The sequence below is a fragment of the Mizuhopecten yessoensis genome, unplaced genomic scaffold (assembly GCF_002113885.1).
Source record: "Mizuhopecten yessoensis strain PY_sf001 unplaced genomic scaffold, ASM211388v2 scaffold10531, whole genome shotgun sequence".
Lineage (NCBI taxonomy): Eukaryota > Metazoa > Mollusca > Bivalvia > Pectinida > Pectinidae > Mizuhopecten > Mizuhopecten yessoensis.
This window is the reverse complement of record NW_018408593.1, coordinates 200,068-215,153: the sequence shown is the minus strand read 5'-3', so window position 1 is coordinate 215,153 and position 15,086 is coordinate 200,068. Positions and strand designations below refer to the sequence as shown.

Sequence of the window (15,086 nt, the reverse complement as noted above, 5' to 3'; positions counted from 1 at the left end):
TGTATTTGTTGTTTTATTGGGTTGTTTCCTTGTACAGTCAAATCTGCTCTTACTACCCCCTTCAGATTACACATTACATCTCCAGCACACATGCAGGCAAACACACATAGGGAGATATTAGCCAGGTGGCATAGGACTAGTAGTTCGCGCCTGATAAGGCAGCTCCTGCGAATTCCTCAAAATTGTATTGATTAATGTATATGCTAATTGTATAAATTGTATATCTTTGTACTGTAAAGCGCTGTACTGTAAAGCGCAATATTGCTGTATATAGTAATATTAGGGTGGCTAATGTTAGCTAGATAAGGGGCGCTATATCAAATGCTGTATACATTCATTTTTTTCTCTCCATTTCAGTCAGGAGACTAGAGACCCTTCTGAGTGAGACCACTTTTAATGTGCCCCCAATGAAGTGATTTCATTTCTAAATGAACATGTGTAAAGAGGTCACTTTTTGGATTTCCCAAGGATGGTCTCTTAACACAAGTGGTCCCTTAACACAGGTTTAAATGTATGCCAAAGATTCACTACTGCTTAATTATGGATAGTTTCCCCTACAGAAGAAAATTCCCTTATTCTTTGAAATTCCCCCAGTGTGTGCTTCTTAATTCCCCATGGCCTATATCAGCAAGAAAATAGTGGTATTTCTTCAAAATATTCCCCCTGTATGTTTTCTTTAGAGTTCAACTGTTAAAATGCACACTACTGAATATATATATACACTTTCTTAACATAATTTAAACAAACATTCTACAATTTTAAGCTTAAAATTGTTCATAAATTGAAATATACTGCACACATGTATATGTATGTCAGACAAAACATTTATCTTTTACCTTCATGACACTAGAGCCTTTTATGAAAATTTTAAATTCCCACAAATCTAAAGACGGGTAGAATTTCTTCTAAAACCTTAAGATTGATCCCTGGATTTGTTCATTTTTTGCTTATGTCAAAGTCATTATACTAGTACTGTATTCCATATACAGGTAAACTGCTGGTTAACACATGTATCTGCAGCTGTCTAATTAGATTAGTAAATTTGTTTTTGCTTAGTTTTACAGCCAAATACAGACTGCTTCTAGTTTCCCTAGCAAAAAAAACCACTTTACTTTCGCAAAATGACAAAAACAATTTGAGTATCTTCCTGATTTCAATAAAAATAATGCTATATTTTCCCAATTTACGTAGAAACAGGCTGTTGTAAAATTAAGGAAGAAAATTGACTGCCAGTCTACAATAACCCACAGCACTACTGTAATAATAAACAGGAAGTCAACAACACCTGTTCAATGTCTATCTGAAACAAGAGTTCTACAGCTCTCCATCCTCAAGTGATTTCTTGGCTGTGAACTACAAATACAGGTGTAAGTGCAGCCTCCACCCCCTACCGGGTATAACAGTTATAGAACGTACTCCCCACCGGGAATAACAGTTATAGATGTCCTCCCCACCGGGTATAACAGTGATCGACATCCTCCCCACCAGGTACTAAACACATATAGATGATCTTCCCCGCCTAGGTAGCACACTTCCAGGTATGGCCCCGATAATGCATTATGGCATCATCAAGTAATGATAAGGTCAAAGATGAAGGTCACCAATGGACATTGAACTATAGCTTCCATTATGATTTACACAGTATTACGTTTTAGCTCATAGTATAAGGAACACCTATTATTGAAGGAAAAAATAATTCATTTAGCCAGTCAAATACTGTGAACTGTAGTCAGCGTATGTAAACTGTTCGCCAGATCCTGGGATCGTTCAGCCTATGGAAACACATGGCCAGTGAGACGTGAGGCTGATAATTTGTGTAAATGTGTGTAAAGTAAAGAATTTTTACAGCACCTTTTATACGTAGAGACCAAGCAAGAAACCCTTGCTAAGTCAGGACTGTGGTAGAACATCAGTGGATAATCTAAGTTATTTTGTTCCAAATATTTTGGGTTATTCTTTGAAAATTATATTGAAGAAAACCTTTGACAGTTGTAGGTTACACAGAGTATATTAGTCGAGATACACCCTATTCGGACAAAGTGATGCATGGCAAACACAGGGCCATGATATTGTTTACAAATCAATAGAAGGAAAACGCATGGCTAGACCAGGGTTCGAACCTGAAACCCTCCAAATTCTTAATAGACACTCTACCAATGGAGCTACCTGGTCGAAACAATCCAACCCAGTCCAGTTCCGCTACATTCCTCCTTCCTTTTCCTAAGTCTTTGCCCCCGAAGACATCACTATTTACAACCCAGGTTCATGTATCCTCTTGTCAAGCATTCGCCCAGTACTTGAAACAAAGGTTGGTCATAGTCATAATGCATGGCTAGACCGGGGTTAGAACCCAGGAAGTTCTGAACTCTAGATTGATGCTCTACCAATGAATCTACCTTGTCATCGACATCCACCCAGTAGTTCCGCTACAAATATGTAACGAGGCTTGGTTTGGTTTAGTATTGTTTAACGTCCTATCAACAGCTATGGTCATTTAAGGAGCGCCTCCCCTGTGTGCAAGGTGCATGCATGTAGTGTATGCGTGTGTGTTTTGGGAGGCTGCGATATGTTCATGTTTGTCTTCTTGTGATAGCGCGGAACTGATGCCGACTTTATAGTGCTACCTCACTGAAACATACTGCCGAAGACACCCAGCAAACTCTGCCATCTCAAAAGCTATTCACATGCAATATTTGGCAGCTGTAAAGGTACATGACAGTATATGCCCCAGACAAAGTGATCTACAATGAACAAAGGGTCATAACTCTGTTAATAGTCTGGCACAAGACCCAATTTTGTACTCACATAAAAACTTGGCAAGTGTAGGTGAAAGTTTATATATATATCTGATACGAAATTATATCAGTTTTTGAATCAAGCTTTTAAACCAGGGGATGCCTTTTTACCAGGGATTGCGTTGTTTTTGAGATGAAAACAATATGTTTTGTTTTTCAAAATTGTTTTAGACAGAACTTATATATATATGCTTTGCCAGCGAGTTTGATACTAATTAAGTCTGATGTATACTCCATATACTGGCTACGGTTAAATGATCACAACTTTTTGAATTTCAAAAGATGATACGTTGAAGATGCGTCTATGATCCTTTCAGATGAATGAAGCCATGCAGACACTGAGGAAGTTAATCACAAACCCAAATCTTACAGCTGTCGTGAAGTATACATCTAAACCATCAAACCCAATCTTGTCTTTTTAGATCTAGATATTTAATCCCATCATTTCTGCCCAAAAAAGACATGATCTTTTCACTAAAAATGTTTTGCCTGTATCGCGTCGATCAAAACAATCTAACTCATTCATTCAACAAGTACTTATCAAAGCTTGCAGGCGTGTCTTTTTGTGATACATATTCTTTCATTTTGAAAGTTGTCTATAAGCATACAGAACACAATGAAGATGCATTTTTAAAGATGGTTTCTTATGATATTTCGTCTGTTAAGGATATGGACATGTATTTCTTGCTTTATTGCATTGAAAACTGACATACATTGTATAGCATATATATGTATATGAGTAGAAGATTATGAAGTAATCAAATTGTGTTTGATATACTGCCAAAACCTTTCCTGGATGCATGTTGTAATGTGCTACTTATAACAGCAGTAAATGGCTTCTTTGCGTGATATATAGGATATATACTTTCAAATTCAAGGGTTCTTTAAGCTTTTACCTTGCCTCCATGTGTGCAGTTCAGCCACAACCGAAACTACACCAGTTTTTCATTAATCAAATAAATGAATATGAATATATTGAATGGTAAGTGGTTATTACTGGGACAAAGGTGACAATATGAACAAGTCACACGATCATTTGATGAGTTAGAGCTTCTGTTTATCTCTGTAATTGTTAAAATAAACTTGATTATTTCCAATAAGACAAAAAATGTCTGTTTCGTGTTACACATCCAAAAATATATGGTCAATATGTACATGTACATGTAGATTGAACACCTTCCGGGGTCTGCTAATTTAAATAGCAGTATGCGGGGAACAGAAATCACATTTTTTGTAGGTCTAGCGTATATTTGTTATACAATAACTGATAACATATATATATATATATATGTTGTTTAAAGCTCAACTTAAAATGCATCTCCTGTTTTAATTTTAGAGAAATTCTTCAGTTCCTGAAAATGCACCGAGCCAATATGAATATCATGTCAACATTATTATATTTGTAGCCTCACTGCTGCATTTGAAACAATACCATTAATCAATCAAACTTTGAATGCTTTCCAATTTTGAACCTTATTGTTTGCCAGGAAAAACAAACTAATTCCCATAGCAATAGCCCAGTGTAATGCACGAAAACAAATTAATTTAGAGAACAGTGCAACACATTTGGTTCTTTGAAATAAAACCGAACAAATTGTATAATGTGCTAGCGCTGTTCAGACACGTTGTAATCCTCCTATCAACAGATGGTGTTGCCGTTCAATATTTCATACGCGTACAACAAAGAGGTCGAGTAGGTGTGCATGCTTAATCGACATCAATAGTGAACGTGATGCGAGATTTATTCGATAAGATGTTTTTGTCTGATCGGTGTCACAAGAAAAATCAATAAATGATTTTGATGATGGATAAAGCCGAGAATCATCGCAGTTCTAGTTATAAATACAAGGACAGAACGGCATTAGATCATCATACATTTGAAGGCTAATGCCTTGCACGTGATTTGAGGTTGTTACGACCCAGAAGCCAAGTCCAGTTGTCCATATCCGTAGTTCTAATTAAGCCTATCACGACTTTTCATCAACAAACATATTGTTTCTGTTCATTACTCACCATTTTTAATTATTTTTTTCTAACAATTAAGACGATTTGATATAAAGATCAAAAGAATAGTTTGGTGTTATAATTTTTTGTTCTGACTGATTAATTCTAATGGATAGCTTTAACGAGGAAACTAATTGCTCACTGAATAGGAATTTCAATCAAATCAATTTCATTTCCATGTTACTGATTTGATAAAGAATGCTTTAAAAGTGCATTGAAGATTCCAGCATTACAAACTGAATTCCGTCACTAGAACAAGCAAAAAATATTTAGTCACCTCAAATATGTTTAAACATTGAAAACAATGCAATTTTTATCATACAACCTCATTCTTCATCAAGCTCAATATGTAACTTGGTTTGTTTGTTTGGGTTTTACGTCCTATAAATAGCTGTGGTCATTTAAGACTGAACCAAGTTTTGGTGGTGGAGGAAAGCCGGAGAACCATCCACCTGCAGTCAGTATCCGGCAAATTGCAATTGGTAGGCCTCAAACCCGTGGGACACAGCAGAGGGCAAGTGATAATACGGTCAGACATCTTAACCCATTCACTCCGAAAGTCATATTTAAACCTTACCCAATCAAAGACTGGGCAACTCCAGCTGAAATATGTAGGGGCGAATGAGTTTTAACCACTCGGCCCCTGCCCAACGAATTGTACATGGTCTACAGTATTTATATAAAAAAATATATCATATGACATCTATCAACCAATAAGTTTGTTTGAGGTCGTAATATCTCAACAGTATAAAAGGTGAGGCGAAAATACATTCTATTCATTATGAATGCTTTTAAATGATTTCTGTAATTGCTATGGAAATTAAATATACTTAATAAAATTAGCAATCAAACAAACATTAAGAATTGCCAAGTGTGAAAAAAGAAATGTACAAGTTCTCAATTTGAAGGATTTTATGGAGAAAGCAAACATTAAATAGAATTAAAAAGTATTTTTTCTTTGAAGTTTAATTTGGAAAATCAATATTTTTTTCACCAATTGTCATGCTCATAAACACAAATTTCCGGAAAATTGGAAAATGTTTCACTGTAGTTAATTGTTGTTGTTGTTATCCAATTATTTGTGGAATTTTCCAGAGTTTCACTCCCCTCCTATCTTCATTTCAGCAATAAAAAATAACTCAGCTGATCAGGCACAGAAACTTCCAGTCATGGCCAATTAATTAACATAATAAAACTGGTAAGTTACAATACAGGATGGGACCTGTTTCACTGTGTATGCTGTTGTTACACAATTTCAAACCTGTTTGAATTAAAGTAGGTAAACTTTTCTTGGTGATCATGAAAAAGGCTTCCTTGATATAAAGATCCTTTTATTGTTATGATGAAAGTTGTTCCCCAGGGAAATTTTCTGGAATTTTAGAGAGCAGTGGGCCATTTCAGCAATTTTTAGTCAATATCAAAAGTAAGAAGGGCCATACTATGTAAAATTAAAAGAAAATTGTAACATGGAGGGGTCCATTTCAGTTTTAAGGCCCCATGGCCCCGCCCCCTCCAGGATTATCCCCAGATGTTTCCTAACTTATACCATACACAATTTTTCTATGGTAACCACATTGTAAGGTTGTTACTACTCAGTATGACTGACCTTTTAGAAATCTCATTATTTATTGCCCTTTTAAGAGAAAAGGCCTTGTTTTTTGGGGATGATGATGCAGGCTCTTAATTTCTATACAAAAAGACGTTTATAACTGCACAAACTATCATATAAAAGCACCTTAGGAGCTAGAAGACTTTATGTTGGAGCTATACTCTATGAAATAGCACAGCCCATTACTATTCACAGTGTTAAAGTTGTGCTGGCAGGGCATTCACATGTTTTATTTTAACAAAATTCTAAACAGACAATTTAGGTATTTTGTTTACATTAATTAACATCATGGAGCAAATATGATTTATTTAGATGCATCTTAGGCAATCAAGTCAATTTATGTGAATTTTGTAATATGAAATGGCAGTTGGCCCAGAATTTTAGTACCAATGTTATAACAAAAATGATATGGAGGAACTCGAGCAAGGACACTTACTTGGCAATTACGGTACTTATTCAACTATCTTATTTATATCAATATCAATAGCAACACAGCCCTAAATCTCATCTTCAGATTAAATGTATAATCAGTATTGAACCCTCTATTGAAGCCTTTGTTATCATAAGTAGCAGATAAATCTCCAGATAGCCAGATTACAAATGACCACTTCAAACTAAAGGTATGACAGTTTCATGCCGGAGGCATTTCTGTGAAATATTTTGTAGTTTATCAACAAACATATCCTATGGGTACAGAAAATTTTAAGTATATATCAATAATTGGTTTGGTTTGTTTGTGTTTTATGTCCTATAAACAACTGTGGTCATTTAAGGACGTGCCAGGTTTTAATGGTGAAGGAAAGCCGGAGTTCCTGGAGAAAAACCACTGACCTACGGCCAGTACCTGATAAATAAATACGAGTCCCAGGTTCATATATATATACTCACAGAACTTTGATGGGACTCATAAGAATTTCTGGAAATCCTTGATTTTAACATTGTTGTTCCCATTGTTTTTAGCAATATAGTTAAAGAGGACCCATGAAAATATAATTGTAGATTAATATTGATCACTTGTATTAACACAATCAATTCCAATGATTTTGTAAACCATATATGTATGCAACAATTTTGTTTACTTATGTAATATAAATCATTACTATATTGACAAATCTATTCACTGCCGAGTTCTATAGCTGGCTAATCATATATAATTAAGCTTTAAACCAACACCAACACAATGAGATTATGTAACACAGTGTGTATTTAAAATTTTGAAGTGTTTTCATTTTCAAATTATACGAATAAAGCAATGTTTAAACTAACAACACAAACCAATAATCAAATATGTAGTAGCTATATATATTCAGTAGCGGCAGTATTGAAGAACATCTAATAGTAGATCAAGCTACAAGCGTAAATATCTGGTATTGTTATAAATACATGTTGCGGTACATGTATTCAATATATTACGTCAATGTAAACATTTACTATGGATAACAATTAATCAAATACGAAATTCCCTTCACTGTCCATTAGCAAAACCGGTAACTGGAACAAATATATACAAAGCCAGGGTCAATATTGACTCAACATTTTTATTTCAATCTTATAGAACAAGTGTGATCCGAGACAGGTAAGACAACCTGATTTACTAATCCTCGCCCCGCCAGACCTGTCTAGGGGTGTAGGTTTGATCTTAGGACAGATTACAAAGGATAAGTGGTGTATTTGTTGATTTAAATCACATAACATACTGACGTCTTCACAGACAGGATTTTCACCTGAGTTTACACTAGCAGGTGCACCTATACAGTGTATATTTATATAGTCACATCATCGTAACTTTAAAACTGAGTCCAACATTTATACATCTCTACAATGTTCTCATATATAAGCCAGCCATGCCCAAAATGAAACAGGCCTAAACAATTGTTTAGTTTTTCTTGATATCTTTTTTTATGTCACAATTTGGAATTTGAATATTTAAAATTGTATCCAGTGAAAAATAGGTCAATGTTTATTATTCAGCTTGCATTCTTAAATCCAAGGTTTTCCTCTGATGAAGAACTCAGAGTTAAAAAAAATGGTATAACATGTTAACACATTGTATAAACTTGGGTTTGTGGCCTAATGTTAATTATAAAAACCTCCCGATAGAAAGACTCGTTCAATACATTTTTCTCATGTAAAGTAACTTGATAATCATTGTTTTTAAGTCAGATTGTAGGATTAGGTTTCAAATATGTCGAATACCCAAAATATTGTATCCTGGTTTTTTTATATTTGTCCATGAAGTGTTAAAATTAGCTAGCATACTTATGACCCTGTGTGATTGAAATGTACACCTCCAGTGGCCCGGCTGTCTATCAAAGAAACACATCTGGCATGGGAAGTCTAAATCTTTGTACACCTAGCATGTTAAACATGCTAAACATGGATGAATGGCCCTCTCCCATACAAATACGCATAGCTATATAGCTGTGCATACCACTGTCAGAAGTAACTACAAAATACAAGCAGCAAAACAACCAGATATGTCTTTAAAGCAGATTTCTGAATCCCTGAGTGCTAGTCTGTATACATTGGACAAAATTTGTAATGAAAACTTAACTTATATACATAATGTCATTCAGAACTAACAGATTTTTTTTAAAGTTCACTGAATTTGATTAGTTACAGCTAAGCAACTGTATTTAAGTGATTGTTAGCTTTTTAGTGTTTTTTGTACACATCAGTATCAAAACAAGTTAAAAGCCTGCATAAGGACCCTAACTATTTTGCAGTTTTTGTTTAATAGCGGGAGGGGGGGGGGGGGGGGGGGGGGGAGAACATCAATTTCACTAACTGGGTGCTCAGGACTTGCTAATTAACGTACAAAGTCTGTCATTTGTGCTCCAGAAACCCAATTTCATGACAAAATCGTCAATTAGTTGAAGGTGGTCACTATATGGTAGAACTAAACCTAGAATGTTACTATAAAATGACAGGTTACGCTAGTAGTAGTAGAGTTTTACGACCTTGAATATTGGTAACTTGGTCCAACACCTTTGCATCTCTGAACCTGAAATGTACATCATGTATATATCCACAGTTGGCACTGAATCCTTGATTTGTATTTCAATCTGGTAGGACCAGTCACCTTAACTGACATTCACCCCTGAAATTCCATAATGAACTATTCCAACCTCTGAATTGGAAGAGTTCAAATGTGTCTTCAGGGGTGAATGAGTTAAACACGTTTGTACACGAGTACTTTCTAGGAACAAAGTAAAGAGTATGTAATAAATCCAATCAAGACTCAGTTTCTAAATATAATCCACAGAAAAAGACTCCATTGTATTTCTCTGAATCATCATGATCATGCCTCCAGACTGTTAAAAAGTGTCCTCTATAAGGACACTAAAAAGTGTATGAACCGATCGTCTCCTCGTTTCTGTATTGTCAGTAACAGTGTGTAGTGACTGTATATACATGTATACATACACTGACGAGTATTGATCTTGACTGAGAAAGTGATAAAAAAGTGAGATGAATCATCAAGCATGGTAAAAACAGGTACTACTCAGCCTGCTTCTTCTGCATCAGATAGCAACCATCCGACCAGGAATTGCAGTCGATAACGTATTATAGTAAAATTATTTGCTTTATGAAAAAACTAGTTTAGTGTTATGATCAATGCAATGGGCTGGATAATGCTACAGGTGAATATTAAAAGAAAGTGTAATGAGTAGGTTTCTCATCAGAGAAATTCAAACGGTACCGGGCCCCACCTAAAACAAGAGCCTGAAGGGGATTTCTTTTTCATTATAATGGCTCCAATATAAGAAAACTGCATGTGAAAACATCTGAAAAATATTGTTTTAAAATACTGAAAATAAAAAAATGATTGGATTCCATGCAGAATCAAGATAAAATCATTTCCCGACTTCCAACAACTGAATCCTGTATCCGAATCACAGATCTATGGGTGTGGTTTTTAATCAGGGAATATTCCTATGCACAGTACCTACAATGTATATCAATATACATTTAAAATCCTTTTCCCTACAACTGTCATACAAGGTTTATTATTATTAATTTGGACCATGAAACAAATAACTGCCTCCATTTTATAACAAGAAAAAGGTTTTCTGTATATTTTTTAGTAGAATTGTGTATTGTATATTTTTAGAGTGCTGTCTGATTTCTAAGCAAAAATGTCATAGGGATGAAAGGTCATTTCCTCAATAACTTGTTTGACTCACATTTCATATTTGTCTTTATATTCATTTTGGATTGACCAACTTTACCCACAATATGAATTTCTGACATTTACATTTTAGTCTGCCGACACAATAATATTATATGAGAACAGATGCTTAAACATGTCTGATGAAGTAAATATAATTTGTGACAAAATGTAAACATTGGGTTTTCCTTCACTCAGAAATTGATTATTGTTATAAAATAATATTTATCGCACAATATGTCAATGCCTGAAAATAAGCCCACATAATCAGTTCAGTAGAAATGGCAACATATTTTTCATTGTCCTGTTCAAGCGCACACCTGCTTCCATCAAAGTTTTATACATGTGAAACAGGAGAGGAAAAATGCACGACCAGACCAGGGTTCAAACCCAGGTCCCTCCAAACTATAGACGGATGCTCTAACAATTTAGCTATCTGGTCGCCAGTGATCGACCCAGTCTAGTTCCGCTACATTCCTCCCTCCTTTAACAAAGTCTTCGACCCCAAAGACACACGAGACCCTATACCACCTCCTGTGGGTATATTTCGTTGGGTGCAAAATATAACAGGAGAGGAAAAATTCACGACCAGACTGGGGTTCGAACCTGGGACCCTCCGAACTCTAGACGGATGCTCTACCAATTGAGCTATCTGGTCGCCGACGATCGACCCAGTCCAGTTCTGCTACACATGCATACATGTGTCGTCGCCTGAACTTAAGACAGTATATTATGTATGTAAATCTAAGTCAAAACTAAATTATAAATTTCTAACAAAATATCATATGTTGTTTCCGAGATACAAGTTTCCAGAATTAAATTTAAGTCATGATTTGGCGGTCGCGTGATATAATAGGGCCGGGGGCATCTTTGCTTCCGGTGTCAAAGTAAATAAGTAGCAAACCAACTCCTTCACAAACCAACTTCGTCGAAGTAAAACATTGGTGAATTTGGATGGAAATGGCTGAAATTTAAAGCAGTCTAGTCTGGAACCGCAATGCGGTTACTGCATACCATTTCTTTTTGCATATTGTTTTGTGCATCTCTCAGATTTTCAATGTATACCAGAAGTATGTATCCACATCATCCTCCATCATAGGTGACATGTGTATTTAAAACTCTGTCGAATCCGGTGAGAAAGAGAATCTCAGAAATAATGCATTTCAATGGTTACAGATATAGGGTGTAAACTTCCTTTCCAGGATTAAGGACCCAGTCTGTCATCAGTGATTTTTCTATTTCCTTTCCACAGGGGCCTGTGCCTGTTGAATCATGATTTTGGTAAATAATGTGATTCTTTGCATTGTTTTTAGGAAAAAAGCAGCAAAAGTTAGCTGGGGGAAGGGGCCTTTATAAGACCCTGATTAACCTTAAAAAAATCACTGGTCATAATGGAATTGCATATTGTGCTTTCTTCTCTTGTTCCTCTCTGCAATCAGATTTGTCTGCTAACCTCCCCTACGTAACCTGGGGGCTGCAGTGACTTCCCCATTTTTAATTTAAATCTTTAATTACTTTCATTTAATTATTTCTTTAAAACATTTTGAAATTAAAAAAAAAACATGTCTTAAATTACAAAAAGATTTAAACAGATATAATAGTATAAAATTATTGTATATTGGCAGTATTTCTGAGGTCAAAGACTTATTTTTGGTTAAATTACAAGACTCCTGTTTTATGTAATAATCATGAGATTTCTAGCCAGCTCCTCAAAATGCTCGTTGTTTCAAGGTTCATTCGGGACTATATTTCCCTATAATCATTCCCACATGGTTATAAGACCCTTTTAAGCCCTACCTATCTTGCTCACAGTGTCTCAGTTATGCTCTTGTACCATACTTGCAGTTTGGCATACAAGAATTGTGTACATGAATTCATACCAAGCACAAAGAGAAACCAGAAAATATTTTTGTCTACTGCCCAACAGAGTACAGTAAGATTTCTATTTTTTCTCTTCCGCTCTTCTTAAGGACTATCATTGTGTCATGATCGAAGCGACGATGGTTATCATTATGTGTTTGTAGCGTGCATGACTCATGCTTACCATGTACCGTAAGACAATCAATATTCAAAAACATTGACAGTAGCTACCCCGTTATAAACACAATACACAAACGCTTCACTTACCCGTTGTCGAAGAGGCAAACAGTCCATATTTTGGGAAACACACTAAAATAATTCCCGTCATTAATCTGAGAACGATATCCATTTTCCCCGATGTACGAGGTATATTTTTTCGAACTTTCACATGCTCACATCATGTTCTGTACAATATACAAGCATACTACGCTGTGTACGATAAACAGCTGAATGGGTTTGCGGCTTGGGGCACGTTGAGCTTAGTTTCGTATAATCAAGGGCACATAACTCTTGCACAAATAGGATTTTGCTACCCGAGATAGCCATAGAAAAATCCATCATGTATATTATGACAGTTTACACGATTTTCTTTAATTGTTTTGAAAAAAAAACAAGCTAGTCTAAGTGTTGTAGAGAATGTTCAGCAAATGAAATAAAATAATATGTGCCTAACCTAGCTTAATGTTGACAAGATTCTACATTACATCTTACATTAAATATTGTTGAAATCGTTCATGCAAATAACCCAGGTAGCATTTATTTTTTGAAAATTATTCGTTAATAATCACTTTGACCTAGTTAAATGTTACAGGTGCTATTTTTGGCGACATTATGCTTTGTACCCAGGTGCACATGTGCAGTTACTGGATTGTACTTAACGTTTAAATATCAATGCGTTATATTGCAGAATATCGATCATAAACCAGTGCATTGTTAATTACTGTACCAGTTATTTCCAGTTTACGTAACAGTACCCAAATACGTATGAAAATTTGATTTTCGAATGTTACCTTTTACATTTAAACTTGTAAGTAAATAATTTCGTATAATTATATACATTTTCTTATTGTCCAACACAAATGCTTTATCCCAGGAAATACAATTATTTAAATTAGTACTAATACAACGAAATATTAATAGTGAACAGTAAAATAAAAAAAGTACTTGAGTTCTGCTTTTTTAATATTTGTTTAATAACAAAACGTTCACTAACGTTGATCAATAGAAATATATATGTGTTGAAAGAATCACGGATAACAATCTTATTCCATGGTTGAATTTTAAACTTTTAAATATCCGCCTGGTCTAGTCGTTAATTCGGCATTGGTTAGATCCCCTTAAAAGGCACTGTAATAGATATTCCGTCCTTGCGTATTGCAGAGTATCTTCTCTTGGGAACAGGTATCGATTGTTACGTCATTGGTCTGTGTGAGAAAATTACGTCGTTTTCTCAAAAAATGATGACGTAACAATCAATACCGGATCATAAGAGAAGATAACTCTGCAATACGCAAAGACGTAATAGAGGGGGTTTGAGATTTTATTCTGTCCTGCTAATAATGCATGCATGTGAGTTACTTAAGTTTTAGCCTTGTGGTAATTTTGTATTCTCACACGGTCTGTCCGTGTGTCCGTCATACGATTTCTACGGTTAAATCATCAATATCTAATTTGTATATCATAGAAACTTTATTTTCTTAAAACAATTCGAAGCAAGTTATTACAACTTATATTACTGATGAAGTACTCTGGTTGGTCTGGATGTAAGAGCGCGCAGTGTCTTATTGTGGGAGGGACACAAAAAAAACTTGGTCGGGCAGGTGACCCCAGACCTTTTCACGTCCGGTCGGGGAATCGATTCCGGTCGCCTTGGTGAAAGGCGCGTGTGGTATCCACTCCACCCGTCCACCCAGTATCTCTCAAAGTTATTTATGAACATAATCAAGTTTAATACACAGGTAATCTTGAATCAAATATCATTAAATTTACCCCACTTATAGATTTATATGGGGAAAATTTCAGACATTTTAAAAGTTCGCAAACCAAGAGACTGCGCAGAGGTGTAATAACAAACGAACATCTGAGACAGGGACGGCAGATCCTAAAGTTTAAAGGTCAAGGTTGATGGTCCACTACAGGTCACTTAAATTGGTTATAATTTCCCTCGTGTGAGAGAATGGAACAACACCCTTCGCGATACCCCTTCCCTACATTTGCCACGCATGAGTCAATATTTAAAAGTGAATCCCAAAACGGTATCTATATACACTTCCAAACCGGTAACATTGGTCGAACATTGAGATTTTTAACAGTTGTGAAATATACCACGGAATTAGATTAGTATTGTTATCTAAGTCCGTGAATATACAAAGTGTATATGTAAAGACAGCATTTTGATACGACTTAGGTTTTCAATAAGAAAAATGCCAGCAAATAACAGAAAGAAAAATAAAGCAATTACTTAATTAATAGAAAAACAAAACAATTGTAATTAAGACTAATTAAGATTTGTTTTTAAACATTAATGACTGCTTACCGTTGATGGTAACGTAGCGACATTAAAATCCTATCTGAAGTCAGTGAAGCGGGAAATGTAGGTCACAGTGACCATCATTTGAAATAATTGTGTAGTACTTTACTGAACCGT

At 35.3% G+C, this 15,086-nt stretch overlaps 1 protein-coding gene across 2 annotated transcripts in view; it reads right to left on the bottom strand.

Moving 5' to 3' along the window:
- Positions 1-12,909, bottom strand: part of LOC110461010 — a 108,208-nt gene extending 95,299 nt beyond the window's left edge. For both annotated transcript variants that reach the window (XM_021514269.1, XM_021514271.1), the window contains exon 1: positions 12,707-12,909. In XM_021514269.1, the coding sequence (XP_021369944.1) occupies positions 12,707-12,788 (82 nt within the window). In that variant the 5' untranslated portion in view covers positions 12,789-12,909. The remainder of the gene's footprint in view (positions 1-12,706) is intronic.
- Positions 12,910-15,086: the final 2,177 nt, after the last annotated feature.